The 19,321-nt window shown below is 44.2% G+C and overlaps 1 pseudogene and 3 gene segments (V, D, J or C); all 4 read left to right on the top strand.

The window, feature by feature from the left end:
• The first annotated feature begins 2,186 nt into the window (after positions 1-2,186).
• LOC128930856 (immunoglobulin heavy variable 3-23-like) lies at positions 2,187-3,500 on the top strand. The segment is given in 2 exon segments: positions 2,187-2,302; positions 2,405-3,500. Coding segments are annotated over 2 exon segments (546 nt in total).
• Positions 3,501-7,907: 4,407 nt separating this feature from the next.
• Positions 7,908-8,985, top strand: LOC100390994 (immunoglobulin heavy variable 3-48 pseudogene; annotated as a pseudogene).
• A 5,399-nt stretch (positions 8,986-14,384) lies between these two features.
• LOC118151209 (immunoglobulin heavy variable 7-4-1-like) lies at positions 14,385-14,883 on the top strand. The segment is given in 2 exon segments: positions 14,385-14,482; positions 14,567-14,883. Coding segments are annotated over 2 exon segments (363 nt in total).
• A 3,096-nt stretch (positions 14,884-17,979) lies between these two features.
• Positions 17,980-18,511, top strand: LOC100388240 (immunoglobulin heavy variable 4-38-2-like). The segment is given in 2 exon segments: positions 17,980-18,062; positions 18,145-18,511. Coding segments are annotated over 2 exon segments (390 nt in total).
• Positions 18,512-19,321: the final 810 nt, after the last annotated feature.

The following is a 19,321-nucleotide window of genomic DNA, read 5'->3' as shown; positions in this document are numbered from 1 at the left end:
GCTGACATCACAGTCCTGGCTCAGGGTGTGTCCTTCCAAGCATCCCTGCCCCTCCTGCAGGTGCAATGCTGATCCATGTGGCTTCCTTTCTTCCCTGGGGAGTGTCTCTCCTTGGTTGTTTTATTTCACAGATCTTCCAGCAGCCAATACGTCTTTTCACTGATGTCTTCAGCTTTCTGTTTTCTGCCCTTCCCAGCAGACGAGGCTGCTATTCCTGAGGAAATGAGAGGAGGTGGGGGATGAGGCTGTCATTCCAAAAAGAATGGACAGAGCTTTGGAGCTTTTCTTTCTTCTATCCCAGTTTCTATGAGTTCCTCCACTGCCAGCAACACAGAGGTGTTAGCGTCTTTGCCCCTGCAGGTGAGAGCTTTGGTAATGCAGTGGTGGTGGGGGAGGTGGGTCTGGATGCATTTCAGCCACAGCTGCTCTTCCGTTTTCCTGCACAGAAGCATCTCGGGAGGTAGAGGGTGGAGATTTCTGTGACGTATCCTCAATGCTGGCAGAAAAGGTTTCAGTAGCAGGAGGAATCCCTTAGTTGTGCGCGCTCTGAGAATTTAAACAATAACTTCACTACACTAAATTTTAAAGAATTTAAAGAAAATGTCCAGTTTAATCTTGTTTTATCTTATATGACATTTGCTGGCTTCTGCCCTACATACGGTCATATTCTCTTCCTGTTTGTTTTTGTAAATCACTGAGTTTCTCAAGATGTAAGGTCTCTCGTTCGTCCTATAACATCATTAATCTGATGTACTAAAGAAAACGTGCCAATTTGCATCTCAGCAAGTTCAAGTGTAAAAATAACATACTTTTCTTGGATGTCTATATCTCCATGCTGAGTATAAACTTTATTTTTAATACTAAAAACTAGAAATAACACAAATTTTATGGTGCTTTATAAATAAATAATAGGGGTGCTCTCATTAACTGCAATTCTCCTCCTCATTAGGATCAACACATTTTTTATACACAACCAAATTACTGACTCACAAGTAATTAGGCTGAGGAAGAAGCCACAGAAATGAAATTGAAGCTACAAGATTTCACTTTATCAAATCTTGAAAAATAGATCTAAAGTAACAAAGATGAAAGTTTGTCTCAGTATAATAAGAGGGAAATGACTGGGAGGCAGGAATCAGAGGAAGAGACAGAAGCTTTTAAATGTAGTTCATTGGTATCTTGATTGTTATATGGGCTGTACAGGTGAGCACGTGTTAAATGATGTGTTTTCCTTTGGAGTCATGGTCTTGCTTTGTCATCCAGGCTGGAGCTCAGTGGTGAGATCACAGCTCTCTGCAGTCTCAGACCCTGGGTCTGCAGCAATCCTCCTCCCGCTTCCCTGTGTAGCTGGGACCACAGGTGTGCACCACCAGGCTCGGCTTCAGTGCTTATTCAACTGGAGACATTAACTATGCAATATTTATTGTAAAACAATAATGCCTCAATAAGGGTATTGCCAATAAGCGGATGGGTAATTTGTTAAAGACTGATGGAAAGATAGACACCGATATGAAATATGTATGACACTCGAGAAAATACAACTGTAGAAAATGCACTTTTCTTTACGTTTATTAGGTAGTCACAGCAGTGAGTACACATCACACCATATAGAACACATCACACCATGTTCTCATCACAGAGAAAAGGTTCTGCAAACCTCACTAGGTGCCACCCACTGTGTGCTGGGCTTGTTTCAGGGAGAAGTGGGTCCAGTGGTGAGAAGCAAAGGCCCAGGTACACAGGTGCACTCTGACCAAATGTGAGCTCTGGGGACATTGTGCCACCCACCTGTGCTTTTCCTGGTAATTTTTCACCTGTAACATGGAAAAACATTGATACCACATACCATGTTTTCTCTGCATATGTAAACATAAAAGATGATAGGTGCTAACTTTAAATATATGTGGGTTATATAGATCTACTGTACCTCAATAAAACTGTTTTAAAATAGAAATTAAAATATGTAAGTTTTATAGGTTGTAAGGGTTTATCACAGAACACACTTCCAATAAGAAACCACAATTTCCCAATACTATCAATGTCACAAATCTCCCCCAGGACACTGTCCCATGCTCTGAGCCCCGCTCTCTCCTCACGCCTCTCACCACAGATTTTGCTATATAGCAGGAGACATGCAAATAGAGCCCTCGCTCTGCTGATGAAAACCAGCCCAGCCCTGACCCTGCAGCACTGGGAGAGGAGCCCAGCCCTGGGATTTTCAGGTGTCTCCATTTGGTGATCACGACTGAACTCACCATGGAGTTTGTGCTGAGCTGGGTTTTCGTTGTTGCTATTTTAAAAGGTAATTCATAGAGAACTATTGAAATTGAGTGTAAGTGATAAGAGTGAGATAAATGGTGGATATTTGTGGCATTTTCTGACCAGGGTTTCTTTTTGTTTGCAGGTGTCCAGTGTGAGGTGAAGCTGGTGGAGTCTGGGGGAGGCTTGGTTCAGCCCGGGGGGTCCCTGAGACTCTCCTGTGCAGCCTCTGGATTCACCTTCAGTAGCTACTGGATGAGCTGGGTCCGCCAGGCTCCAGGGAAGGGTCTGGAGTGGGTCTCACTCATTAGTAGTGGCAGTGGTGGTAGCACATACTACGCAGACTCCGTGAAGGGCCGATTCACCATCTCCAGAGACAACGCCAAGAACTCGCTGTATCTGCAGATGAACAGCCTGAGAGCTGAGGACACGGCCGTGTATTACTGTGCGAGAGACACAGTGAGGGGAAGTCAGTGTGAGCCGGGACACAAACCTCCTGCACGAACACTCGGGGGAATGAGCTGCGGGGGGCGCTCGGGAGCCACTGATCAGCGTCAACCCCAGAGGCAGGTGCAGATGGAGGCTGATTTCCCGTCAGGATGTGGGACTTCATCTTCTGACAGTTTCTCTAGTGAATCTCTCTAAATTTAGAATTCTGTGCTTCCTAATATTATCTCTACCTTTTTTTGTAAGGATCGAGATAGAAGAAAGAAAAGCTCCAAAGCTCTGTCCATTCTTTCAGGAATGACAGCCTCATCTCCCACCTCCTCTCATTTCCTCAGGAATACTAGCCTCGTCTGCTGGGAGGGGCAGAAAAGAGGAAGCTGAAGACATCAGTGGGAAGTCTTAATGGCTGCTGGAAGATCCACTTGTTCAAATCTGCTCTTGTTGTCTGTGCCTTTAATGTGAAATATAGAAAATCTCTGTTAACATTATTTTTGGGTGAGGGAAATTGTACAACTGCAGGTTATGCATTTAGCTATTTAGCCCATTTAGAGTTAATTTTTGTGTTTATTCTAACCTAAAATTCTTAACTCTTTGCTTGTGTAAATCCAGTTTTACCAGCACCCTCTTAGGGAGAGACTTTGGTTTATCCGTTGTATATTGTTGGTTCTCATGCTGAAAATCAGATTGTCCTCAGTGTATCAGTTTATGTCTGAACTCTCAATATATATTTCTGCCTATGCCATCTTGTTTTTATTACTCTACTTTCGTAATTACTTTTGAAATCTGGAAGTAAAATGCCTTCAAGTTTATTTTTGCCTTGTTACAGATACTCTAGCAAAATATTTTAACATTTTACTAATTAAGTATGATAACAGACATGGCTTTTCAAAATGACCTTTATCATGTACAGGTTATATTCATTTGTTCCTACTTTTTAGAGTTTTTATTATGAAATCTTGATTTTTAAATGTTGGGTCAGTTTGTTCAATAGCGTTGGGTAAATCCACTGGCTTCCTAAGAATGTTTTGTGGATGTTCTGTCTAGTGAGAAGTTAATGAAAATTTTTTTCTTTATTATCTTAGTTAAGCACACCAAATGTATTGACTTGAGGATACTGAGTCATCTGTGCATCGCAAAAATAAATTTTTGTTTGCTATGGTGTATAACTCCCTCTTTTTTTTTTTTTTTTTTTTTTGAGACGGAGTCTTACTCTATCACCCAGGCTGGAGGACAGTGGTGCAATCTTGGCTGTCTGCACCCTCCGCATCCCAGGCTCAAGTGATTCTCCTGCCTCAGCCTCCCAAATAGCTGGGATTACAGTAATATGCCACCACACCTCTCTAATTTTTGTATTTTTAGTAGAGACAAGGTTTAACCTTTTGGCCCTGCTGGACATAAATGTCTGACCTCAGGTGGTTCATCACTTCACCGTCCCAAAGTGCTGGGATTACAGGTGAGACTCACTGCACCCAGTCAGTGTATGATTTTTCTAAAGTCCTATAGAATGTAATCGACTATTACTGGGAGTAGTATATTTATGTATATTAAGAATATTTGAAGTGTAACTTTCTTCTTTCGCCATTGTCTATTACTGGTAATATGGTTATTGTAGCCTTCTAGAGAGAGTTGAGAAGGTTGGAGCCTCACCAATTTTTGAAAAAGAGAATAGTTGGCATTATTATTTTTTTAATTTTAAAATTCATTTTTTCTCTAACATACACCTATTATAAAGAATATTTATTGTGTGCTTGGGATGCATGTATATTATGCTGCTCTTGGTTGGAATTTTCTATAGATGTCTATTGGGTCAGTTTGTTCAATAGCGTTGGGTAAATCCACTGGCTTCCTAAGAATGTTTTGTGGATGTTCTATACATTATTGAGGGTGAGGTGTTGGAGTCTCCTCCTTTTTATTGTTTTCTATTTCTACCTTCATACCTCTTAAAGCTGATCAATACAGTTACACTTCTATTTTAACAAGTATGTAAAATAAAATAATTGCTTAGTAATTTTAATGGGAAATTCACATAATAAGAAATTATGTTTCCCGAATGCTGCCATCACCGCTACACTCCTCCAGGAATCTCACGTCTGCTCTGGGCTTCACTCTCTCCTCAGAGTTGGCTACAGAGGATGAGACACAGATAGGACCTTTCCCCTACTGATGAAAACCAGCCCAGCCCTGACCCTACAGCTCCGGAGAAGAGCCCCAGTCAGAATTACCAGGAATTTTGATTTGATGATCAGCTCTGAACACAGATGGCTCACCATAGAGTTAGGGCTGAGCTGGGTTTTCCTTGTTGCTATTTTAAAATGCAAATAATGGAGAACTAGAGATGTTGAGTGTGAGTGGATATGAGTAAAGAACATGATTATATGCAACAGTTTCTTACCAAAATGTCTCTATGTTTGTAGGTGTCTAGGCTGAGGTGCAGGTGGTGGAGTCTGGGGAAGAGGCAGGAGGCAGAAAAGTGCATAGGAGGCCGGGCGAGGCTGTAGACAGTATCAGCCCACTATGCCAATCCAAGAAGCTTGATGTGAGAGCCTCCGGGATTGAATAATTTGACAGCTCATGTGCCCAGGCAGTTTCATTTCTCAATTTTCCACACTGATATATCCAGAAGTCAGCTTCACTTCCCAGGGGACTCCCATCATGCACTGAATGGTGACAGCATTCCCAGGGGTCACACACATGTATTAAATATTGGCTGGATGTGGGGAAGAGACATGTTTGCAACTCTCCTCTGAAGGACTAGGAACACCTCAACAGACCATCTCCCCTGTCCTCATGACTAGAACTTCACCACATGCCACATAGATACTCATCTGTTATGGGCATAAAAGAATTCCATTGATGAGGCTGACTGTTTTATCACATAAAATTACTAAAGACTGACATAAAATTTTCAAAACTAATTGAAGTCTGTTACTCTACGTCTACCAGAGACTACAGATCTTCAATGGCATCTTCCTTGTCTTTTCTACCTGACTTTGTCTCTTCACCTTGTTCTGTCCTCCAGACAATCTCTTTCAGCTCCCTCAGGTTCATGCACCTGTTTTATTTACCGACAATTTCTAAATCAGTGCAAGGCATTAGACTAAAGGCTCTATATCCCTAGGTCCATATACCTTGGTCCATATTCTTAAGAAGGCTTTGTGACCCCGTGTCAGGGCCTGAGCTTGCGATTGTTCCTGACCCTTCTCTAGATGACATGCTGGTCTGTGTTTTCTTGCCACTTCCCCTGGGGTAGAGTCTCCCTGTTTCCCCAAGGAGTTTCCTCCACAGCTCTAGTGTTCTCCACCTGTGTCATCACCTTCCAGATCTACTGCCCTGCCCTGCAGACTAAGGCTCTGATCCCATAAGAAACAGGGGAACTGCATCCCAGTACAATTTTGGTGGGGAACTCTGTTCCCATCTCCATTCCTAATAGGTTGCAGCAGTGCCTTTAGGGTACGTGTGTTGGTGGTTCTCCCTCATGGAGTAATTTCTTTGTTCTATAGTGGGGATAAGACAAGACAGTTGGGCTTGGACACATATCAGAAGTGTGGTCTCTCATATTCTTTCAGACAGACACTTTGGGAAGGGAAGATTTTTGTGACTGTTCCAATTATAAAGAAAAAGAATGGTCGATCCCAAGATGGCTGAATAAAAGGCAGCTCCAGAAAGCAGCTCCCAGCAAGAGAGGTGCAGAAACCGAGTGGTCTCCACAATTCCAAACGAGTTACCAGGTTCATTGTGTGGGTCTGGTAGGACAGTGAGTATAAACACCAAAAGCAATGGCAACAAAAGCCAAAATAGACAAATGGGATCTAATTAAACTCCAGAGTTTCTGTATAGCAAAGGAAACAATCATTAGAGGGAAGCAGCAACCCAAAAAATGGGAAAGATTTTTGCAATCTACCTATCTGACAAAGGGCTGATATCCAGAATCTACAAAGAACTAAAACAGATTTACAGAAAAAAAACAAGCCCATTCAAAAGTGGGCAAAGGATATGAACAGACACGTTACAAAAGAAGACAACTATGAGACCAAGAAACATATGAAAAAATGATCATCATCAATGGTTATTAGAGAAATGCAAATCAAAACCACATTGAGATACCATCTCACACCAGTTAGAATGGCGATCATTAAAAACCAGGAGACAACAGATGCTGGAGAGGATGTGTAGAAATAGGAACACCTTTACACTGTTGGTGGGAGTGTATATTAGTTCAAACATTGTGGAAGAGAGTGTGGCAATTCCTCAAGGACCTAGAAATAGAAATACTATTTGACCCAGCAATGCCATTACTGGGTATATATCCAAAGGATTATAAATCATTCTATTATAAAGACACATGCATATGTATGTTCATTGCGACACTTTTGACAATAGCAAAGACTTGGAACCAACCTAAATGCCCATCAATGATAGGCTGAATAAAGAAAATGTGGCACATACACAACACGGAATACTATGCACCCATAAAAAAGAATGAGTTCATGTCCTTTGCAGGGACATGGATGAAACTTGAAACAATCATTGTTAGCAAACTGACGCAAGAACAGAAAACCAAACACTGCATTTCCTCACTCATAAATGAGTGTTGAACAATGAGAACATCTGGACACAGGGAGAGGATGGGGGGACTGGGGGGTGGGGAAACAGGAGGTGGAGGGATTGGGGAGGGAATAATATCAGGAGAAATAACTAATGTAGATGATGGGGGGATGGATGCAGCAAACTATTGTGGTATGTGTACACTTAGGTAACAATCCGCCGTAATCTGTACATGTACCACAGAACTTAAAGTATAAAAAAAAGCAAAAAAAAAAAAAAAGATTAGTAGTTGTCTGTGAATATGTTGGAAGAAGGAAAAGAGAAAGGATAAGAAAATGTAGAAGGACAGAAGAAAATTTGAGGTAATTTAACTTGTCCACTTTCTTGATAATGGTAATAGTTATGTCATGATTATCAATTTTATACTTTAAGTCTGTAAAGTGTATAATCTGTCAATCAAACCCTATAGAATTTATAACAATGAAACAAGTTGAGTATCAGACAATACAGGAGTGGCAGAAAGATAGATGCCAGTATGTTCATTGTCAGAGATCTATCTGAACCCTAGTTCTCTCCATAGTTTTAGGTAAACAGGAGAATACAGCAAAATCACATCTATTCTGATCCAGCAGTGGCTTCTGCAAACCACACTAGGCATGTGCAGCTCTGCCCTGGAGTTGGCTAAGGGAGGAGTCAGGGCCGGTGGTGAGAAGCGCAGGCCCAGATACCAGCACTCGCTCATCCCAGACATGAACCCTGAGATACCTACGGAGCCCATCCATGTGTGGGCTGACTTTCACATCTGTAAATAGAGAACATCGACTCCTGGGGAACATAATTTACACGCATAGATAAAACTGAAATAAGGTGATCAGTGCAAAGTTTCTATCATAGTACAATTTAATAATAAGCACATTTTCTCAAACCCAGGTGTTGTCACCAGTTTTCCTCAGGACACCCTCATCTGCTCCGGTTCCTGCTTGCTCTTTACGTGTCTCACCCCTCAGCTTGCTATATAGCTGGAGACATGCAAATAGGGCCCTCCCTCTGCTGATGAAAATCAGCGCAGCCCTGACCCTGCAGCTCTGGGAGAGGAACCCAGCCCAGGATTCTCAGGTGCTTCTGCTTGCTGAGCAGGAGGCACACAGGGCATTCACCATGAAGACTGAGCTGAGCTGGGTTTTCCTTGTTGCTATTTTAAAAGGTAATTCATGGAGAACTATTGAAATTGAGTGTGAGTGATAAGAGTGAGATAAACGGTGGATATTTGTGGCACTTTCTGACCAGGGTGCCTCTGTGTTTGCAGGTGTCCAGTGTGAGGTGCAGCTGGTGGAGTCTGGGGGAGGCTTGGTTCAGCCCGGGGGGTCCCTGAGACTCTCCTGTGCAGCCTCTGGATTCACCTTCAGCAGCTATAGCATGAATTGGGTCCGCCAGGCTCCAGGGAAGGGGCTGGAGTGGGTTTCATACATTAGATATGATGGCGGTAGCACATACTACGCAGACTCCGTGAAGGGCCGATTCACCATCTCCAGAGACAACGCCAAGAACTCGCTGTATCTGCAGATGAACAGCCTGAGAGCCGAGGACACGGCCGTGTATTACTGTGCGAGAGACACAGTGAGGGGAAGTCAGTGTGAGCCCGGACACAAACCTCCTGCAGGGGACCCCGCGACCACCAGGGGGCGCCCGGGCGCTGTGCACGGGGTTGTCTCGGGCAGGTGCAGGTGCTGCTAAGGGCTGACTTCCTGTCATGGTGTGGGGCTGCCTCCTCATCAGGTTTCCTCAGAGAACCTTTCAGATTTATGATTCTGTACTAACATTTAATGTCTCTGAATGTGAAACCTTTCCCCCCGGTGTTTATTTTAGCAGGAGGACACATCCTCACCTCCACAGAAGCCCGATTGTCACCCTGGGTACAGAAATGGCCCTCCCCTGGCCACCATAATCAGAGTCCCGAGGAAGCCCAGGAGAAGCTGGGGAGAGTTTTCCACTCGGACTCAGGGCAGACATCTCCGTGGGAATCTCTGATTGGAACAGGCTTTGGGATTCAGATTGGGACAAAGAGGGAGGCTCATCCCGGCCCATGGTCCTTACAACCCTTTCATTTTTTAGAGGAACCTCACTGTCCTTTAAAGCTGAACATCAGGCTCAGGACTAGTCCATCTGTCCCTTTCTCTGCTGCTCCATTTTCCTTTTCTCCATCCTTCATTCTTACACTTCCCTTTTCTCCTTCTTTTTTCTGAAAATGGAGTGTGTGGTTCCTGTGGTCTAAACCTCAGGTCTCAGACATATTACCTGGAAATCAGGGTGGCTCAGGCTGTGGCTCCTGCAGAACCTGGAAGGCTGAGGGGTCTTTCTTATCCCCCATTGCCTTGACGCCCCTGCTGTCTTCTATGCATGGACGCATTTGGGAAATGCAAGTGGACACTAATAGTCATTTCTTCAAATGGGATATAGATGAAGAGCTGATCCTGCGCTTCTCACCCTGTCGCAGAGCCCCTCTCACCTGTAACTTTGGAGAGAGCTGAGGATAGACACTTTGTTGTGTGGTGTGCTCTGTGTGACAGCGGTTGTGAGGTCTGGCTAGGCACAGCTAAAGACAATGGAGCCGACCATCAGAAAAGACAGGCTGGAATTCCTGAGACGTTCCACAGCCAAGTCATAGGGTTCCATTATCTTCTCTTCTGCTGGGATTAAATCAGACCAACCAAATTCATCCAGGACAATCTTCCTGACCTGCAGAAAAGTGATGACAGGCTTTAATAACGCCTGTAGTGTACCGTCAGAGCAACACCTGAATCCGTGTTTGATTGAATAACTGAGACTATGCTCCGGTCGAGGTGACACTCAAAACCGATTATTACCATGATTAATATTTTATATTTTACACTGATTAATATTCTAATGTTAACATTAATCAATGCAATATTAATATTACTTAATATTTTAAATTTGATGATACGATCAGACTCATGTTATAATAATTTTGCTAAACTATGGATGTCATTACTGGTCTTCCAAGCAGAAATCTCCAGGAGTTGCTTAAGTTTGCATGCATTTGTGGAAGAAGGGCATCAACGCTTTTGAGGGAAAATGTGTGGAGTGTAAATGAGGCTGGGGAAGCTGATGGCATAAGATGGAAGCCTGTCCCTGAGTGAAGGAGAGAGGGGAGGAGGATTGCGTGGAAATTTCCTATATTTCTGTACTGTGCTAAGAAAGTCCGGAATATCACTGAGTCTTCTGCAAGGCAAAGCTGCCCCTCAGGAAACCCCCAAGACCCCCAGCAGGGGCTCTGGCTCAGATGAGTGCAGAGATCACTCTCTTCCTGAGAATGGAGCACAGGACATGGGCTTCGGCATGAGCCACGTCGTGCACATCGGAGAGCAGCAGCCAGATGCATGATCCAAGTACATAGCTCTGCCTGTAGGTGCAGGGAGAAAGGTGCCTTGTCAGAGCTAACACGCTGCGGATTTTTATACAGGACGCACGTTTTACTTAATTTATTGGAAGGCATATGAAAATGTGTGCAGACAGCAAACAATTGTAATTTTTACATTCCTCTGTTCCAGGATGTTCTTCAGGATTATTTCGTCATTGTGCAGGACACCCTGGAACAGAGTTGCAATTTTCATGGGCACTATACACACACATATACATAAATATTGGTAAATATTATAAAATTGATTCTAATATGCATGTGCAAAATGATCACTTTCAAACAAATTATAACAGCAGAAACCAGATATATCTTTCCACTAGATGAAAAACACAGTGACATTTCTTAAACATGATTTTAAAATGTTTGACATCAAGTAATAAGGACAGTGATTGTTGAGAGAGGTAAAGCGTAAAAAGGAGCCCGCTGATGAATGCATGTGCACTTTCCTGAGAGAGATTCCAGGCACAGTGCTCAGGTAGGAACAGGTAGATCTGAAGCTGAGGAAAAGGAGCTGAGATCTCAGACAGGCCAAGAAGTGTGGAGAGCACAGAACACACAGAGGATTGCAGAACACTGTTCAGAGAGTGAGCCCCACAGATGGCAGGAGGGTGACCCCGGCTTTGTAGAGTGCAGACCCGTGTGTGGGAAGCAGGGCAAGTTGTACATGAGAACTCACCCCATTAGAGGGGCTTTTCTCAAAATCTAAGACTATGGAAAAATATATGAAATAATTGCCTAGTTTAACATGTACAGAAATATATCTGGATAAAGCCAAATAAAAAACAGGTGAATTCACTGCATTAATCGCTAGAAAACTGTATTTCCAAACAGTGATACCACCAAAGAGGGTGAACAAATCAACTCCATCCTGGAAGTCAGCTTAGCAGAAAAATATTTAAAATACTTATGGACCTACTAAAGAAACTTTAAACACAAGAAGAATAGAGTTATCTAATTACAGGAGTGATGGTGTAGGAAGCCCCACGCTTTCCATTGAAACCACATCTGGTAAAAATAAATGTAAATTTCAACCATTCAACATCAATGCAAATTATTCTAAGAAAACACAGTAAATGAAAGTTATTGATCGATAAAACATGCTGCTATAGATTGAATGTTTATTAACCCCACAGTATCGATGCTGGAATAAACCCAACATGAGGGTGTTAGGAGGTGGGGCCTTTAGTAAGTGAATAGATGTTTTGGGGAGGTGTTGAGGTGCCATCTTTATAAGTAAGATTAGTGCCCTCATGTGGAAATCCAGAGTTTTCCGGCTCCCCTTCCACCATGTGAGGACACAGTAGGATGATGCACCTCTATGAATCATTAATTGGGTCTTCACCAGATACCGATCTCAAAAGCATCTTGATCTGTAACTTCCTAGCCTTGGGAATTCAGAAACACATGTTTATGTTATTTCTGAGCCACCCATTTTACTGAGTTCTCTTATAGCAGCTGAAACAGACTAAAACCTTCAGGAGGTCTCAGGAAGGGCAGAGAGGGTTCACTATACTTAAGAGATGCGCATTACTCTCTCATTTTCAGCTCAGGATGACAGAGTCTTGCCCTTCAGCTGATCTGACAAGAAGATTGTGCTTCCTCTCCCCCATATCTCAGTCGAGGCCACGGTGTCAGATCTCTACGGTGGAGAATAAATTACAATCTGTGATGTGATGGATGTTTATCTCCTCCCAGCTTCACTTAAAAGATAGAGTTTCCGTGCCATGCATTATAGGCCAAAAATACAGGGACCCCATTGATTCTCCCCACTGCTCACTCATATGGCAGAGCTTCTGGGGAGCTTCCTGAGAGAGGCACAGTGAGACTATATGAGTCCACTATTCACATACAGTGTTGTGCTCCTGAAGCAGGAGTGTCACGCTGAGAATCGTGAATAACTTTGTGTGCACCATGGCATAGGCTGTTATGTTTTTATAGTTAAAGGGGCAGGGCATAAAAACAGAGATACAGAACTCTCTACATTGTGTGACTTTATTTGCAGTCAAATGTGAATCATTTCTACCTTAAAGTTCTCCTTATGCATATAATATATTTTTATTGTAAGTAAGTAATGAAAAGCTGACAGCTCCATGAGAGCAATAAAACACTTGGTTTAGCAGAATGAGAAATAGCAGAATTTAAGAATAATCAGCTGGGCACTGTGCCATGTGCCTATATTTTCAACTAGTCAGGATGTTAATGTGGGAAGATCACTTGAGCCCAGGATTTCGTGGCCAGCCTGCAAAATACTGCTAGACCCATTTTCTCCAAAAGAAAATAACATTCTGGGTCATGAAAAAACCTCAAAAACTGCCCCTCAAAATAGGAACAAATATAACTGCATTAGACTGTGGATCCATTTTTGACACAAAACAGTGACACTATGCCAGTAATGAGCATAGAATAACATCCCGTTGTTATATTGAGAAATACAGACGCTCAGAGACATCAGGCAGAGGCTGTCTAAGGCAACACTGACAAATGACTGTTTTCCATTGACATTGTGTGTATATCCAGGAATGCACCTGTGAATGGTGACATCATGTCTCTCACAGTGTGAATTAAAAAGACATTACTACCCTTCTAACAAAGGATTAATAATGAGAACATACTAGGATCTCAAACACCTCCATAGGAAAAACATGGGACCAATTAACATAAAAATCAGCTACACCGTGTGTGTGTGTGTGTCTGTGTGTGTGCACCTGCACTTGTACGTATTCTCTGGTGCAAGAATCAACTGCAGGATCCTAAAGGAAATAAGACTCTCCCCCAAAACCCTGAAGAGTTTTTGGATTCTCCATGTGTCCAGTGATTCCGTGCCTCTTGAGCTCTAGGAAAGGTCTCCCTGGTGATGCATGAGATCTTTTCTTAGGGTTACCCTGCAGTCTTTTCTTGGTTTCCTGAGGCCAATTCAGTATTTCAAAAGATGGTGTGTGCAGCATATGGTGTCACTAAAAGAATTCTGGGCCTGGGCACAGACACTTTATACTGGGCTAGAGACACTGGCAGGAATATACTGTGTCACCTGCTTGCAGGATGGGAGCTGGGCTGCAGGGGGCGCTCAGGACACACCCAGCACAGGCTCCTGCCCCAGAGCAGGTGCACCAGAGGCTGGGGAGGGTTTTCTCTCAGGTCCCAGGACTTCCTTTAAAAATATCTAAAATAAGTATTTCCCAAGGACTGCTGATGTTCATATAAATATCCTGTTCAATTGTGAATATTTGTCAAACTGGACGTTGTAATGAGACCTACTTTTACAATGGGGATTTCAAACTCTGCTAGATATCCTAACAGTAAGCAGCTGGAGGTCAGGAAGAGATTCTTATTTATAAGTTCCACTTTGGAGTAACACACTCATTCCCAAAATAACACGTTCACCTATCAAGGTCTAGAAATGGTTCAAGTTGCACCTGAGACACTCAAATCTGGGTTCAAAGTGAGGTGTGTGTCCTGCGGGAGCCTGTTCCCCAGTGGGGGAAGCTCTGTCAACACAGAGTTCGGGATGTGTTGGGGACACATGGCCTCTAACAGGAATATGGATTGAACCCTCAGCTTCTACGATTGTGTCGTCCATGTGTCGTCTATTTGCTCTTTCTCATATTGGGTCAGGAATTGGGCTATTAACTATCATCCTTCATGAATATGCAAATAACTGAGGTGAATATAGAGACCTCTGTGCCCAGAGAGCATCACCCAAAAACCACACCCCTCCTCGGAGAAGCCCCAGAGCACAGCTCGTCACCATGAACTGGACCTGGAGGATCCTCTTCTTGGTGGCAGCGGCTACAGGTTAGGGGGTCCCCAGTCCCAGGGTTGAGGGAGAGATCAGTTCAGTAAAGAGAAACTTCACCCACTCCTGTCTCCTCTCCACAGGCGTCCACTCCCAGGTGCAGCTGGTGCAGTCTGGGCCAGAGCTGAAGCAGCCTGGGGCATCGGTGAAGGTCTCCTGCAAGGCTTCCGGATACACCTTCACCAGCTATGCTATCAACTGGGTGCGACAGGCCCCTGGACAAGGGCTTGAGTGGATGGGATGGATCAACACCTACAATGGGAAGCCAACATATGCCCAGGGCTTCACAGGACGGTTTGTCTTCTCCACGGACACCTCGGTCAGCACAGCATATCTGCAGGTCAGCAGCCTGAGATCTGAGGACACGGCCGTGTATTACTGTGCAAGAGACACAGTGTGACAACCCACATCCTGAGAGTGTCAGAAACCCTGAGAGAGGAGGCTGCTGAGCTGAGCTGAGGCCGTGGTACAGCAGTTTCCTTAACTTCCACATCACCTCATTTAGCATTGACTTCCCCTTTTACATGAACCAAGAATGTGGGATAGATGGTTGCTCCTAAGAGATTCTTAACTAGCCCATTCTTTTTTTTTTTTAATTTTTTATTGCATTTTAGGTTTTGGGGTACATGTGCAGAACATGCAAGACAGTTGCATAGGTACACACATGGCAGTGTGTTTTGCTTCCTTTCTCCCCTTAACCCACATTTGGCATTTCTCCCCAGGCTATCCCTCCGCAGCTCCCCCCCGCCACTGGCCCTCCCCTTTTCCCCCCAGTAGATGCCAGTGTTTAGTACTCCCATTCTTAAGGGTTTCCCAGAATATGTGAGAAGTCACTTTGTTTGCAAAGCAGCCAAAAGTCACGCCCTGTTCCAGACACATGTGTGCCCATTCCTGGTCTTCGGGTAACTGACAAGCACTTATTAGTGCACCTGGGCTAATTTCAAATCAGGTAGAGGGATGTGTTCTAAAGGAAAGCTAACGTTGGAATAGCAATTCCAGCTTAACAACCTTCAGCTTCATTGTTGTGTGATCCATTAGCTAATTATGTTAGTTCAAGGTTCTCATTGGGAGTTTCTGATAAATATAAGGGATGAATAGAAGTTCCCCTAATCAAAATAACACACTTGTGAACACAACCTCAGCATTCAGCCATGTCTTCACCCTTCACACTGTTCACCACAGAGTAATTTTCACCTCTCCTGGAAGTCGGATTCATTTTCAAATTAATTTTTCTTTTAATTTTAATATCTCAAGAATATTGTATGTGACTATTTTAGCAGTAAGTGAATTATGGGAACTTGAACTAACCAACTGAAAATAAAGTCACAACTAATTAAACAAGATGCCAGAATGTGATTGGCTGCAGGCTTTGTTACTTCAGCAGTTTATGTACTCAGGCTTTAAATGCACATCTACCTGTTACCTTCATGGCAGTCAACTCCCATTATGTAAGAAATGGTGATGGCATTCCCAACGGTCATGCACAGTTATAAAAAGAGACTGGGTGAACTGAGGGGTTGTTGACATTCTTCTGAAGAAGCAACATCAACTCAGCAAACCACCTCTCTTCCCTCTGTGACTAGAGCTATGTCACAGCCACATGCACCTAAATCCTTGATGGAGATAAGATGACTACATGAATTGAGCTGATCACTTTTAGGCTATAATATTAATAGATGACACTGCATTCCAGCCTGGGCAACGGAACATGTCTTTGTCTGTAATGTAAAAAAGAAAGATAAATTGACAGATAACTGACTTTGACATTTCAGACAATAATATTTTCACAACCACAATTTAATTAACCAAATTTCAACCTACATCTTCACCGAAAAGTTCCTAGTTTTGTTGATTTCCATCAACAGTCCAAGTGTTCAGATCTGGGCATCCCAGAGAGTCTGGGGAATAAAGCACAATGAGGGCAGTGAACCTGGTGTGTATCCAGCACATCCTTACTCAGGGGGACTCAATACACCCTCGCACACTGCTGCTCCTCTGAATGACTCGAAAGGACTCCAGGACTCTGCATCCTCCTCAAACCTCTATCCCCCACTGGCCCTAAGTTCACGCTCTTCGTCTGCGCTCTGAACTCTTCACACGGGTGAAAATGAGTTTTCAGATGGAACTTCCTTCTCACATCAACATGGAATTCACTATTTCATTTAATGACCACTCTTTCCACAATGGTTGGTTTATTTTGGTCTGTTCATTACTGGTGATTTTCAAAGGAATGTCACTTGAATCTTTAACTCTTTTGCATTTTGTCTCCATGACAATATTGGGAAATTTTACCTCTAGCATAATAACATAATCTAGTGACCTGACACATTCATAGTAAACAGTACCTACAAATTCAGAAGCTCTTCATTTTTATTCCTACGAGCCATAATTCTTTCTATTATGTGTTTGATCATATCCCAGCATCCCTCTACACATCTGCCTATAGGTCTACAAGCCTATGGATTGTTTTCTGTTAATAAAGTGTATCTCGATCCCCTTCAACGTTCATAATTCTCCGAGGGTGAGAAAGGAGCAGAGGAGAAAGGTCTTCCTGGATCTGTTCAAACAAAAGGCCCAGAGACCACCTGGCAGGTAAGGAGGTCACCTGGCTCTGGATGCCGAGTCTGTCTCTTCTTCTCCGTTGCTTCCCAGAAGGTCAGCTCATTTGTTCAGCTCCTAAGAAGAGAGTTCAGATTTGTCCTGATTTTAAGACACACCCAACTTCTGACGACTCTCCTCTTACCCACATCCATGGAGATAGATTGTTTATTCTATAATTCACTGAAGTAATGTCAAATGCACATGCTGCAATATGGCGCACTAAGGGCATGTCCTTGCAATTCAATGGAGGAGAAAACCTTTCAGAGACAGGTGGATCTGAATTGGTAAATATGTGGGTAAGAGCTCTGGGCTTGGGTGTCATTGTCCAGCCATGTTTCACAGGTGTGACCTGTCAGGGAAGTACCAGGGTTCCTTGTGCTCTCAGAGGGGAGGGCTCACAGATATTCTCTCTGAATCCTAAGGAAGGTAATTGCACTGATCTTAGTGATGAGACTTTCCTCCAGTGCTGATCTATTATAGAGATTTTTTCTTAAATTGTCATTGCCATCGCCAATCCGCATCTTTTCACATGGATATGTTTTGAGGTCAGGCCATATCTTCAGGGTCATTTAAGGGTGGAGCCGTATTGAACCTTTTCCACAATGTATCCTTCATCCATGATCACACTCACCTCCCAGACCAGCTCCTTCAGCACATCTCCCTACCTGGAGGAAGAGGACTCTGGGCTTTTCGTGGGGAGGCCCCAGGAAGAGAACTGAGTTCTCAGAGGGCACAGCCAACATCCTCCTCCCAGGGAGAGCCTGAAAGTCTGGGGCCTCATCATCCCTTTTCACTGCTCCATACAAAGTCACCACCCACAGGCAAATCGTCACTTAGGCACCCACAGGAAACCACCACACGTTTCCTTAAATTCCGGGTCCTGCTCACATGGGAAATGCTTTCAGAGAATCATGGACTTCACGTGCAAGAGCATGAAACACCTGTGGTTCTTCCTTCTCCTGGTGGCAGCTCCCAGACGTGAGTGTCCCAGGGGTGCAGATATGAAGATATGGGGGCTGCCTCTGAGCCCAGGGCTCACCGGGTGTCTCTCTGTTCACAGGGGTCCTGTCCCAGGTGCAGCTGCAGGAGTCGGGCCCAGGACTGGTGAAGCCTTCGGAGACCCTGTCCCTCATCTGCGCTGTCTCTGGTTACTCCATCAGCAGTGGTTACTGGTGGAGCTGGATCCGCCAGCCTCCAGGGAAGGGGCTGGAGTGGATTGGGAGAATCTATCGTAGTGGGAGCACCTACTACAACCCGTCCCTCAAGAGTCGAGCCACCATATCAGCAGACACGTCCAAGAACCAGTTCTCCCTGAGGCTGAGCTCTGTGACCGCCGCGGACACGGCCGTGTATTACTGTGCGAGACACAGTGAGGGGAGGTGAGTCTCAGCCCAGACACAAACCTTCCTGTAGGGAGGCGGCGGGGCGGGCGCAGGTGCTGCTGAGGACCAGCAGGGGGCGCGCGGGGCCCACAGAGCCCGAGGCTGGGTCTGGAGCAGGTGCAGGGAGGGCGGGGCTTCCTCATGTGCTCAATGGTCTCCCTCCCCGCCGGCGCCTCAGCTGTCTCCAGGGCTCCCCTTTCTTTATTATGTTTTTCTGCTTCCTCACTTGCTTGCTGCAAGCAAAAAAGGAAGAAGACAAATTTCCTGTTAACTGTTGAGGTTTCACCAATTACTAGAGACTTTCCTGCATGTTCCTGAATGGCTCATTTCATCGTCTTTTTATATAGACTAAAGATCCTCACCATCTCTTGATCTGTGTCATCAGCCGAATTGTGCCCTATTTGCTGAAACCTTAAATCCGATGGATCTATATTGAAGAGAGGAATTTCAAGAATATAATTAAGGTTAAATGTGGTCATGAGTGTGAGATCCTAATGCAATAGACCTGCTGTCTTTTTAAGAAGAGGAAGAGACACCAGAGACCTCTCACTTCTCACGTGCACACAGAGAAGGGCCACGTGGAGACCCGGTGCATTAGAACGTGGCCCTGTACAAGCCTTGAGGAAGCCTCACCAAGAACCAACGGTGACAGCACCTTGATCTTGGACATTCAGACTGTACACTTGTAAGAAAATCAATATTTGTAGTTTGAGCCACCCACTCCTGTTATCTTCTTAAGAAGCCCCATACAGACTAATCCCACACAACCCTCTTAGTTCTGTCCCCTGCAGGGAGAAGCAGCCCCCTGAGGCTGGGCACATCTCTCAGATTTCCACTTGAAGTTGTTAGAACTTG

Source organism: Callithrix jacchus, chromosome 8, assembly GCF_049354715.1.
Source record: "Callithrix jacchus isolate 240 chromosome 8, calJac240_pri, whole genome shotgun sequence".
In the NCBI taxonomy this organism is placed as follows: domain Eukaryota; kingdom Metazoa; phylum Chordata; class Mammalia; order Primates; family Cebidae; genus Callithrix; species Callithrix jacchus.
This window is presented reverse-complemented; position numbering and strand designations above follow the sequence as displayed.